Genomic DNA, 13,276 nt, shown 5'->3' with positions numbered 1-13,276 from the left:
CCAATAGGGATCTCCAGTGCTGCAGGGTTTTAAAACACATCCTGAACTTAATTTCCCTACTATGTAGGTTCCCCTTTGGTTATCTCCCCCAAAAGGAAAAATATTTGTTTATTTATTCATTTCCCCGCATATCACGTAGAAACTGTACATATAAAAAAAAAAAACGAAAAAAAAATGTAATTTGGGGGAAAAAATCTCCCCAATGGTTCACCTAAACTAATCCATGCGGAATCTCTCTTGTTACAGTATTATAACCAACACCCATGGTACTGTAAGCGTCACGCCAATAGATAATGCCAAAACCTTTGTGAATGGGAACTTAATATCAGACGCCACTGTTCTACACCATGTAAGTATTCAGAAGCTCTCATTATATTTTAAATTTAGTTCCATTTTGTAGAAAGTCATATAGAAAATTAATCTGAATTAAGTTGAGAAAGAAAGAATTAGGTTTACCAACTCCTTCTATTTTATGACTACTGAGCAACTATTTCTTTATTACTGTTTTCAGGGGGACAGGATTATTCTTGGTGGAGACCATTACTTGCGTTTCAACCATCCAGCAGAGGTGCAAAGTGGAAAGCGGGTATCATGTTGGACAGGTGCTCGTGAAGGCCATAAAGACTTTGAATTTGCCAAAAATGAGTTGCTTGCAGCTCAGAGAGCTAAGTAAGTTAAAAGAGCATAATACAACTTTTTACAGTTTATTAATATGCGTGTATGACTGTATTTTTTATTTTTTTTTTATTTTAATTTTATTTGTGTATGTTACGTGTTTTGTTTTTGTACACCAGGCTCGAGGCAGAAATAGAAGAGGCCCAAGTGAAAGCAAAAAAAGAGATGATGCAGGGAATCCAGATGGCCAAAGAAGTTGCCCAAAAAGAGCTGTCTGACCAGAAGGCACTTTATGAAGACAAGATCCGGGTGATGGAACAAGTGCTGGTACAGGAACTTTTTGACTGGGGCCAAAAGAAGGAAAAGTCATTTACACTCTCCACATTTAATTTTTGTCATAATTTTCCTGATCGTGACCCTCAGAGATGTTCTTCTAATGTGATACTGGTTGTTTTTTTTGTTGTTGTTGTTGTTTGACAAAGTTGGACGAATAAGTTTGTGCCGCCTGTTCCACTTGGCTTGACTTACACAAAAATGTCATTCATTCAGAATGAGGAAAATGAGCGTAAGCGTCTCCAGGAGCTCGACCAGCGAAGGGTAGCCAGCCAGATGGAAGAATTAAAGGTGGCCAATATGGAGTTGGAGCAGGAGGTGGACTCTCAGAAAAAACGCCTCCGTCTCCACATGGAGGCCCAGGTCAGGGTTTAGAAAAACACTTTCACTTGAATGTGGAAAGTTGGCTTATATTTTGTAGTACAGATTTGCACCACAAAATGTGGAAAAATACGCCTACACACCCAAATGTATGCAGTTTTTAAATGAGTCATGAGGAGCTACTGTTCAAAGGTAAAACTTGAAAGAAGGTTATTCGGACCAAAAGTGTGTGCTTAAATATTTTTTGTGGCCCTTTTTTAATGTGGCAAAACTACAAGTGCAAATGTCACATCACAGAGTTAAAATATTTATTACTACTATTTATTTAAAGGAAGAGACAACACCTACAATGGTATGAAAAAGTATTTGAACCTTTTGGAATTTCTCACATTTCTGCATAAGATCATATGTGATTTGATCTTTGTCAAACTCACACAGATGGGAAAATGGTGTCTGCTTTAACTAAACCCACCCAAACGTTTTAGCTTTTCATAGTTTAATGAGGATAGCATACAACCAATGACAGAAGGGGGTAAAATAAGTGAACCCTCTGTCTAAGGAGACTTAAAGAGCAATTGAAACCATTTTTTACCAAACAAGTCAGTTGTGTGCCTAATCACTGATAAGTGGTTTTAAAGCTGCACTGCACACTATAAAACACATCTGGTAAGAATTGTCTTGATGAGAAGCACTGTTTGATATGCATCATGGCTCTGTCAGGAGAGTTGTCTGAAGACCTGCGATCAAGGATTGTTGATTTGTATAAAGCTGGGAAAGGATACAAAACCATCTACTAGTATAAAAGTCTGGATGTTCATCAGTCGACAGTCAGAGAAGTTGTCTACAAATGGAGTTTGGCACTGTTGCTTCCCACCCAAGGAGTGGCCGTCCACCAAAGATGACGCCAAGAGTTCAGCGCAGAATACTCAGAGAGGTTAAAAAGAACCCTGGAGCGTCTTCTAAAGACTTACAGAAATCTCTGGCACAGTCCAATATCTCTGTGCACACATCAAATTTACAGGAGAAAACTATGGCCAAGAATGGTGTTCATGGAAAAACCCCATGAAGGAAGCCACTACTGTCTAAAAAAATCATTGTTGCTCATTTAATGTTCGCAAAAAGGCATTTTGACACTCTACAGAAGTTTTGGCAAAATATTTTGTGGACTGATGAAACCAAAGTTGAATTCTTTGGGAGTAACACACAACGTCATGTGTGGAGGAAAAATGGAATAGCTCACCAACATCAACACCTCATCCCCATCGTGAAGCATGGTGGAGGGAGCATCATGATTTGGGGCTGTTTTGCTACCTCAGGGCCTGGACAACTTGCAATCATTAATGGAAGAATGAATTCAAAAGTTCATCAGGATGTTTTGCAGGAAAACCCGAGGCTGTCTGTCAGTCAGTGGAAGTTGAAAGGAGGATGGATGCTGCAACAAAACAATGATCCCAACCACAGAAGTAAATCAACTTCAGAATGGTTTCAGAAGAACAAAATACACTTTCTGCAGTGGCCAAGTCAAAGTCCAGACTTGAACCCCATTGAGGGGCGGCAAAAAAAAATTAAATGTGATGGTTAACTTAATTATTTTCCCCCTTCTGTCAGTGTTTGCATACTATCATTAAAAGATGAAAACCTATAAATATTTGGGCTGTTTTAATTAAAGCAGATGTTCTTTCATCTGTGTGATTTTAACAAAGTATACATCACATTTGATGGTGATTGTATGCAGAAATATTAAAAATTCCAAAAGGTTCATATACTTTTTCATACCAATGTAAGCATAAATGACCATGTGAAAGATTGTTGCTCATAGTATTTAGGTATGCAAAATTGCAAATGCAGTACTGGAGAAAGTAATGTTTAAACACAAAAAATTACACCGCTTACAAGCACAACCTTTTTGTCGCATCAGTTATAGCCACACTTTTTACACTGATAGACTCGAGCACAGGTGCATGTGAGTATTATGTATTATTGACATCACAAGGAAGGTGGGGGTTCTGGGATTCTTGCATTGATAAAATATCTGCTCCATATTTGGTGGCCACTTCCTGGAAATTCTTGCTTTTATGCTCCACTATTATGCAACAGAATTTTTTTTTTTTTTTTTCCAATTCATTAAACAGGGATGTTTCTTTCTGCTGTGATGCACGTGATCAAGTTTTTGTCTGTCCTCTTTAAGGTGATTAAGGAACACCATGTGTCTCAAGCGAAGATTGTTGAGGCATTGGAAGTTGAGAAGGACAAGCTAAGCAAAGAGCTTGAAGATATGCAGAAGAAACGTGCTATGAGGTTGAATAACACTACAAGAAATGGTGAGTCGTTTTTGTGGATATTGAGTAACTGCGCATCTTCTTGGGCAAACTCAATTTTAGAGGGAATGGAGAGAGTTATTCTTATGTTCCAGAACCTCCTGTCAAGAATCTGATACTGACTACTAATTAAAATTAAGGCATGCTTTTCATCTTTTTAGTTTTCATTGACAAAGATAACTATGATATTAAAACACTGCTTTACAAGTTTATTACATAATCCAGTTAAACACTCTCAGTATTATTTTTTTTCAAATCAGGAAATAACTACTTAAAGTATATGTCTCATGTCTGCATTGCAGTCTCTCCACACTGGGATGCTATGAAACTCTCCCTGATGGTTGAAGAGGCCAATAAAATTAGTGCTAACTTGAAGAAAAACACCGTATTCAGCAGGTAGGATCAAATAACACTGTGCAACCCCCCCCCCCCCCCCCCCCCCACACACACACACACACACACACACAATACAAGTAATTATTTAAGTCAGTGATGTAACTCTTCGCTTGTAGACATGAGAGCTCTGTCGATGGGTACCCAGGCCAAGGGGATGTGTTGCAAGTCCGGGTCCAAAACACAAAGCTTGGAATCTCGACTTTCTGGAGCCTGGAGAAGTTTCAAAACAACATGGCTGCAATGAGAGAAATGGAACAGGTTATTTAATTGTAATATGATAACGTATCGATTTAAATTTTGACAATCTTTTAAAACATACCAATCTGAATGCAGCGCCAAGACTTGTATGGGGCGGGGGGTTGCTTGCAAATTTAAGTTTTTTTTACCTTTTAATCATGCTATATGGTAATTTTCTGGTTAAAAACATAGTCAGTGGTTTTCTGAACCATTCACCTATGTTTGAGAAATCGAAGAGTCTCTCCTGTCTGCCGGCGGGTGCTGCTGAAACGCTCTCCATGACCACATTGCATCCATATAATACCGTTTAATCCAGGCAAAGGGGTTCATCTGTGAATGATAAAGAATGCTGTATATAAAAGTCGATCCAGGGGGCCATGGCTCTGTACCCTTGCTGCTGTTATGATGCAAAACAAAAGTTGATGTGTTAAAATAATGAATAAATGAGTTATAATAATCGCACGTCCTGCGATGGGACTATTGCGCATTCGCATATTGCGATGTTCAAACGATATACTGTGCAGGCCTACATAGCAGTATATTGATATCATAGGCTCGTTCTAGCAAAATTCTTTCCAGTTTGTGTTGGCAGTATTGTTTATTTCCAAATTTTTTATAGGAAGATCTTGCTTCTAAAGATGATGTGTTCTATGCCCCTGATGACGAGTGGGAGCAAGATATAACGACGTCTTCTGGTTCATCTTCCACTTTTTCACGTCGAAGGTAATTATTCAACTCTTTTCCATTTCATATGGTCTGCTTATTACAGTTTATTACAGCATAAAATATAAGACCTTTTGTTTCAACTCATCAATTTACATTACTGCATATGAGCAAGGGCATTGAAATGTGAATGACAACTTTTTTTCTGTCCTAGTATGGCTATTATATTGATTATGGAAACTAAGGCTAGGTTCAGACCACAGGTCTTCATGCACAATTCCGATTTTTCGGCGTTTTTTTTTTTGGCGTGCCCATTCAGACTGCATCAAAACAAAGCTACTGGCTATACATTCTTTAGTGACCATTTTTCCAAAATAAAACGCAAATAATCCCCGTTTAGTCTTATATTCAAAGTTTATAAGTATGAATAGAACACATTAATGCACTGACGCACACACATATGGTCAGTTTGCACAGACTCTCGGCCATGTAAGCAGTATTGAAATTTTGCTCATTTGGCGCACAGAAAGAAAACCGAACATACTCAGGCTTATCCTTTTTTTTTTTTTTTTTTTTTTTTTTTTTAAAATGACTGGTCAAGCCCGCCTCCCGCAATTTGATTTGCAAGTTCAGAGCAAATAGAAAATCTATCAGATACATATTCCAAACAAAAAGCTTGCCTAATTTTTAATACTGGGTGAAGGCATCACTATCTTAGAGGATATTTCAAACCACTACAATAATCCCAGAATCCGAGTAGCCTGGTACACCAGACTCACCGCTGGTCCAGCTATTGAGTCTGACCAACATTCAGCGGATACAATTTCCAAGGCGGAACAAGCCACAGCAAACAGACAGCAGAGTGGTCCAATCAGCGATGGGTGGACATGATGTTAGTAAAGCGACAAGGGCAGGACGAGGGACTTGCGCGCGGAAGTAAACATACGAGGAGAGGGGAGTTTATTCAACATGGCTAGCGCGAGACAGACTGTTGTTAAAACTGATTTTACCGTGGATTGGAACAAATTCTCGGCTCTCGTGTTCGCCATCTGTGTTGTTGTGGAGACGACTTCTGACGCGGAAGAGTGACGTTGCTCGTTAAGAACACGTCACGCAAATAAACAAATCTGATTGGACGGTTGATTTTGTCCGTGCTTGAGAGGCCGTTAATGGGCTGGGTCCCAGACTATTCTCAAAGTGTTTGAAAAATACAGGGAGAACAGTCTGGCCTTGCCAGGCAAGAATCCCAGTGTATGCAAAACAGCTGCGGTCCACTGCTCCAGGTGGATCAAAAATACACGCATTAGCACGTCTAATTGATGCTGTCTACTGCATCAAGCGGATGAGCTGTGCTGACGATGTTAACGTTATTTGTTGCGAGAAGCAAAAAGTTACAACACATCCATTGTTTAATCTGAAAAGACAAACCTCCAGAATACTTCAATCACACTCTATTTAATTTTAGGGGCATGTAAAGTTGTGTATCATCAGAATAATAATAAATGCTATATTTTGAATACCAAGTTCTGATACGGAACATATAAAGCTAGTGACTGTGGCTGAGCTCTGGCAACCATTTCTGGCTAGTGGAAATCATGGCTAGGATTATGCTTTCAGCGGTGTGTGATACTGTACTTATTTGAAACTGTGTTTCCAAATATAATGTACCTGTACTATAATTTTGTTATGAAAAGATTTTTGGAGGGAGTTTGTAACAATAGAAAATTGCCACAACAGTCCAGCGCGACTGGTCAGAGTTATATCATATGTATGTAATTACCTAGAAAATAAAAGCTTGAATTGGGTGTGACTGAGTGGAGGGAGGCGGGACCTTGAGGTTGGATGTTTGAACTCAGTCTTTGTGACGTAGAATGTACGAAGCCGCTCGTTTTAATGTCTGTTTTTGGAAAAAGGGCCAAACAACAAATTTGGCAGACCATTTTTTGGGCTTGTAAAGGGTCCTCTTTGTCGACAATGCCTAATACTTTGGCCCAAAAAACAATCCAATAAAACCAAGAGAGATGAAAGAAACATCTTTTACTCATAGTAATTGAAACCTTAAAACATGCCATTTAAGAAACAGTTGTGGATTTTTTTAAATTTAAAAATGGCGTCCTTTAAATGGCATTCTCCTGCATGATTGCACTCTTGAAATCTGCTGTTGTCCATTGTTGAAAATACAGCGTATTGTCAGACATGAGCAAGTGGCAGCACTGCGAGACTGTGACCTTGAGCATGTAAATAATCTGTCATTGTAATAACCATGGTGAATTCAGGTAAAGTTGCACCGATACCGATACCAGTATCGGCAGGGGGCGCCGATCCAGGCCGAAATGGTGTTATCGGTATCGACGAGTACCACGTTTTAGGGCACCGATACCATGTACTGGCATCATTTGAACGCAAATATACTGTCCACGTGAGCTAACTTCCCAAATCATTACATCTGTATGTCTTTGTCTCGAAATTACCACACGAAATTTACACCTTAGTATTCAGTATTACGATGTACACTACAACGCATATCCGCGATGTTAGGCTGCTCATTTAACATGGGATTCACAAACGATTAGCATGCGTAAGCTAACGCTTACTGTTATCACGCCGATGGGATCAGAAAGGTTAAGAGTGACCGTGGGAGACTCAGCAAACTCATGGTTTCATGATGAACAATGAGTGGCAATTTAAGAGCGCCGTACTTAAAACTCGTCCTGTTTATGAAAGTCGATTGTAATATGCTGGTGTTGTGCAGTAATGAGCAGAAGTAACTTCTGTGGCCAGAAAACACTCAAGCGGCGCAGCGCGCACACTAGATATCATCAAATAGCAATCTAGATGTCCTATGTTAGATCCCATGCCAACTCTCGCGCGCACACACTAGATATTATCAAATAGCAACCTAGATGTACTACATAAGATCCCATGCCATTAGCTGCGTGAGCCCAGAGCGACGCGTAGTCCATAGACTACATTGATTAAATAGAAACCGCCATGCCTGAATGGAAGTTAAGCAGGCCAAATCAACCCATACCAGTGACTATAGATAATGCTGCAAATACTGTTAATTCAGTACATGTTACAGATGGACTCGGACCACAAATAGGATGTTTAAATATAGCTGCTAAGAGAGCTGCAGCAATCAACAGTGTGACCCACTTTACAAACAGTAAAAATTGTTCTCAGCACTTATATACAAAATTTTTCTTCAGATCGGTAAGAAGTAAGCACATAAATATTATGCACTAAAATGCTTGTTTATATGATGGCACTGTTATTTTTGCTTGTTAGCAAAAAAAAAAAAAAAATTAATAAAAATAAATAAATAATAATAATAACAGTTGTATTTTCTGTTTCAGAGCATTAAATGTATTGAATTGTATCGAAAATTGTACCAACATATATCTGTATATATATCTGTATATATATATGTATATATGAATTTTTTTTTTTTTTTTTTTTTTTTGCAAACAGAGTGGTATCGGAATGGTATCGGTATCGGCCGATACTGCACAGCCAGGTATCTGTATCGGTATCGGGCCCAAAAAATGGTATTGGTGCAACACTAAATTCAGGATGAAATTCACTGCATCCTAACTCAGATGAGAAATCAATAACGGATCTCAACAGCAAATTTCAAGAATACATTTGTGCAGGAGGACGCCATTTAAATAACGTCATTAAAAAAAAAAAATGCCATCATTGTTTCTAAAATTGGATGTTTTAAGGTTTCAATTACTATAAATAAGAAAATTATTTCTTTCATTACTCTTTTTTCATTTCCCATTTTAAAACAAAATATTGGGGTCTTTCCTTCCCACTCTTTAAACCTACATTATGGTTTAGTACTATTTTTTTGTTTTTATTTTATTTTTTTTTTGCGAATGGCTTTTGTTTTGTCCATTATCAGAATACAGATGTCTATGCGCCTTCTGTTTTTTTTAGGAGCAGGAGTTTATTAAAGGGCAAAAGACTCTCAGGGCGTCTCTATGAGATTCGTGTCCATCCCATTCAGAGCCTCCTAAAGGGCTCGACGCTCTCTGATGGTAAGTCTGATAACTCAACATGACTTCTTTTTTAATCTGTTTTTACATTTTAATTGCCTGAGGCACACCAGTAAGGTGCCGGAGAATGAATCAACAGAATGTACATTCCCAAATTCAAGTGCTTCCCAGATTACCTGCAATCCAAGGGTGTTGCCATTTAAAATAAACTTGTTCTCCTGTGGGTGTATGTGGAGATTTTTTAATATGACATGGTGTAGTTAAAAAACCCTCTGAAGTCATCTTTTCACTCCCTTAATGTCTTAGGGTTAATGGGTGTCGCCACACCGCCCACCACAACTTCCAGCACAACAGACTCTGCAATGCCTGGTGTCTGCAAGAGGCTGATAGGCCAATCAGTGGCCCGTTTACGTGGCTTTGGAGGCAATGAAGAAAGCTTGGCTGATCGGTTGGCCTCAGATTTACATAGTGTATATGAAGCTATCCAGACCATATCAGATCTGTATGACAGTTTAGACGATGACAGCCAAGAGAATGGTAAGAGTAAACCATGTTTTAACTGAATGCACATTTATTCACCATTCTTTGATACATTTTAACAGCAAATAATTTCACATAGCAATTTCTATGCACAGTGAATGATGTGTGATAAAATTAATCACATCCTATTATTACAACTCTCATTTTAATCAAGAATGAAGAATGGTATTTACTGAAAAAAACTTGAATGCTTTGTGTGTACTAATAATGAGGTAAATATTACAACACCAATTCATCAACTGCACCAAAAAGGTGCATGCCAATTGTCTGACATTTGTGATTAAGAATATATAAACTTATGCCATTCACCCCCAACCCACACTCTTCCCCCCCACACCTTCTCTCTTTCAGTGTTTGAGTGTAACTTGTTGGCTCAGACTCAGCTTATCAAGGCCACTGCAGCTATAGAGAGTGCAGTGTTTGTCATCACACACTGGTTGGCCAGCGTGAAAGCCTCCTCTGGCACACCCTACACTCTTACTGAAGAACTCAAGAGCCAAGTCAAAAAGATGGGAGGATTCCTGCAGCTGCTCATTCAAGTGACCATATTACTTCACTCCTCAATCTAGTACTTTTCATAGCAATTATATAGTACATCAATTAAGGGCAATTGAGTGTGAAAAATCTTTGCCGGTAAATAACTTTGATTTTTGTGTAGTGTGGTTAATAAAAATTCAAAGCATTGATTGACAGGTCTTGGCTCTGAGCTGTTTGAGCTATGTCTATGGAAATGACTAAGCAGAGGGAATTGTCAACCTTGAGTCTCAAACAGAACATGAATATATGGAAAATTAATCTAAATTCCTTATAAGCCTCAGTACCTAAACACAAATTTCTTCCATGTCCAAATTTTCGTATGGGTTTTAATTTATTTACAGACCCTCACAGAATATCAGACCCACTTGTTTTGTTAGCTTATTTGCATTGATTCACTGCTTAATAAATTCAAATTCCACCTGTTATTTTGAGTTTACTCAATGTTTGCTGAAAATAAAAATCTCCTTGTTTAGGGTTGTGAATCTGAGATCACGTCAATGGTGGCAGAAGCACAAAAGAAGAGTGGGCAGTGCCTGGGTGCAGCGTTGCTTGCACTTTGCCATCTGTCGGCATTGTCAGGCATGCCGTTAAGTGTTATGGAGCTGGGTATACAGGCCACAGGCAAGGTAACACTACCATTAATACCACAGTAGCATCTGTCTCTTTCTGTCTTTGGGATTTGCTGTAATTAAGCCTAGAAACAACAGTACCTACGAATAAAATATTAGCTTTATGGAGCTTAAAGGTGTAAAATAAATTGAAATGAAGCTTAAAGGTGAAAAATAAATTGAAATGTGTGAGCTTATTAAATTATAATGCTGTGTTATATAGCAAGTTCAAATTGCAATGTATACCAACTACTAGTACATTTGTATTTTACCCAGGTACTGGAGTAGGCTTGTAATTTAACCCCCCACCACACACACACACTCACACATATTTTTTGTTAATCACTTATATTTGAATTATACATTTGTTTTATTTTGTAGGTAGTGGAAAGTGCAATTTATGAGCCATAGCATACAGTATAAACACTCTAAAAGAAAAAAACAAGAGTTCTTTGTCTAGATTCAGTTTGTAAAGAGATTAGAAAATAAGATTCCCATTTCAATGTTTATTACCTAAAGAGATGTGCATACAAATCCATGCATGAAGTAGATCCCCAGTGCTGATCCGAGTTTGGATTATTATTGTGCGTTGGCTTGTGGGGGACCTGTGCTTTTCTGACTACCATTATAGTTTAATATTCTCATAATGATATCCTGTATATGTACTTAACATAAAATATTTTTTCAGGTATCGTTTGTTGCAGATCTGTTAAAAGGCACGGATAAAGGTGTCCACTCCATCCTTGCAGAAAGCCTTATCACGACCAGAGAAATATTGAGAGAAGCTCAGCTGGCTCATCCGAGTGACCCCGTAAGATGAACATTTTTGGTTTGGTTCAACTAGAAGTTTATTTAGATTTTTTTTTTAAACAAAGAAAGGTACCAGTAATCTAAATCTACTAACCACTGCAGTCCAGGCAAACATCTGTCATTTATATCTATTTACAGGAGCTGCAGTGTTTGAAGACCAAGATGCTTGATCTGGCCTTTTCAATGCAGAAGTACATTCACTGTTGCATCACGGTGAGTTGGAGCTTAACTACAGTTACTGTTAAAATGTATTTCTGCAAGCTTGATTACAAAATTACTTTTTTTTTGCGTCTAAATGCTAATGTGTTATATATATAGTACTGTACTTTGCGATGTCATTGGAGGATTTTGTAAAATGTGGGCATTCATAGCCAGTAATTATCTTATTATTTATATTTATAACAATCCAGTGACACATATAGGCCCATGGCCATTTTTTAAAACGTGTGAATTCTGGTTATTGCAGGAATTGAAGGCCACACATTAAAATCTTGCATTAATTCCAAACAATATTGAATCTTTATCTGCTAAACATCGCTAATCTCTCATGGTAGATAATGTGCAGCAGCACAGTGGTTGGTAATCACTAGTTTACGGTAACATTACCCCAAACACACACCCACACACAATTTTAGCTTTCATAAAATCCACAAATCGATCATAGAATACATGAGTTAAAAAAATCACCCTTTTATGAAGGGTAAAGAGTAGAAACACCTGATTTTTTTGTAGGTTGTATAACATTGTACCGTCAAATCAAATATAACCACCTTTAATCCGTATACCAGGAATTTTGAATCTATATAAAAATGCATATTTTGTGGGTTTGTTTAAGCAGGAGCTTGAAAATGACCAGGAGATTGTGGAGGAAAGAGATGAGGAGGCTTTAGCTTCCAGATTGCAGACTTTAAGAACTACAGCAGCCACATTGTTCAAGTTGAACCAAGCCATCAGGCAGTTGCAGTGCTCTTTGTCTAAAGCCATGAAAGGTGAGCTTACTGATGCATGCAACTTGCCATGTGTGCATATGGAACACCCTCAAACTTTTGAAACATGGAAGTTTTATCAAATGTCACAATGTTGTTTGGTGGAGATATTTGCGAATTTTACCTCCTTGCTACCATTTCCCAGGTAAAAACGGACATTCTAAGTTCAGCACCTGTAGAGAGCTCATCTCTTCTTCGGCCAAAACTGTTGATGAGGTTATCAGTGGTCTTTCGAAGGGAGCAGTTGGACTTTCTCTATATCCTCCTCCTGGCCAGACTCAGATGGCTGAACAAGATAAGCTGCACTGTGCCTTGTGGTCTCTGACTTTGCCCTGGGATCAGCAAGAAGCTTTTGAGAGGAGGGGCACAGCCACATCACTAGAAAGCAAAGATGAACCAAGAGAAAGGGGCATGTCTCAATGTGCTGATAGAAGTCGGGGCAATAATACATTTATATATTCCTTACCTGCGGGTGTTACGTCCAATGGTTGCCCACGCTGGGTGTAATAGCAATGCGAGAAAGAAAATCAAGCTTGTTGTCATATAATACTGTTTCAGTTGTATTTTAATAGCATAGCATAATAAACTTGGCACAAGATGCTAGTGTCACTGTTTGATGTTCTCAATAGTCACAGTCAACACAAAATGTTTTTGCACTCACAAATTAAAAAAAAAAAAGGTGGATGGATTTTTAAAAATTATCTTATAAGAACATGTATCTACAAGGCAGTAAACTACAAAGATCTACTGAAATGAGAGTTGTTTTGAGGTTGTCATGATGTCACTCTTCAAAGAAGAATTTGTAAATGACCACCAAAAAAATACCGTTTCTCATGATTGGCTTCACCTGTGTATGTAGGTTAGTGTTTAATGAGTTTACCAAACAATATGTGGTCGATTAACTAGTGCTG

At 38.2% G+C, this 13,276-nt stretch overlaps 1 protein-coding gene across 1 annotated transcript in view; it reads left to right on the top strand.

Annotated features, from left to right (window-relative positions):
* The window catches only part of kif14 (kinesin family member 14), a 71,179-nt gene extending 58,201 nt beyond the window's left edge, over positions 1-12,978 (top strand). Inside the window, exons 14-29 of the mRNA XM_057840804.1 lie at positions 247-349; positions 512-669; positions 795-942; positions 1,165-1,311; positions 3,458-3,590; positions 3,890-3,983; positions 4,100-4,241; positions 4,840-4,943; positions 8,826-8,926; positions 9,191-9,421; positions 9,776-9,963; positions 10,435-10,587; positions 11,258-11,380; positions 11,518-11,592; positions 12,218-12,368; positions 12,511-12,978. Of these exons, the coding sequence (XP_057696787.1) occupies positions 247-349; positions 512-669; positions 795-942; positions 1,165-1,311; positions 3,458-3,590; positions 3,890-3,983; positions 4,100-4,241; positions 4,840-4,943; positions 8,826-8,926; positions 9,191-9,421; positions 9,776-9,963; positions 10,435-10,587; positions 11,258-11,380; positions 11,518-11,592; positions 12,218-12,368; positions 12,511-12,872 (2,413 nt within the window). The 3' untranslated portion in view covers positions 12,873-12,978. The remainder of the gene's footprint in view (positions 1-246; positions 350-511; positions 670-794; positions 943-1,164; positions 1,312-3,457; positions 3,591-3,889; positions 3,984-4,099; positions 4,242-4,839; positions 4,944-8,825; positions 8,927-9,190; positions 9,422-9,775; positions 9,964-10,434; positions 10,588-11,257; positions 11,381-11,517; positions 11,593-12,217; positions 12,369-12,510) is intronic.
* Positions 12,979-13,276: the final 298 nt, after the last annotated feature.

This window comes from Corythoichthys intestinalis, chromosome 7 (assembly GCF_030265065.1).
Source record: "Corythoichthys intestinalis isolate RoL2023-P3 chromosome 7, ASM3026506v1, whole genome shotgun sequence".
Classification (NCBI taxonomy): domain Eukaryota; kingdom Metazoa; phylum Chordata; class Actinopteri; order Syngnathiformes; family Syngnathidae; genus Corythoichthys; species Corythoichthys intestinalis.
Note: the sequence above shows the minus strand (reverse complement) of the source record. Positions and strands in the feature narration are given on the sequence as shown.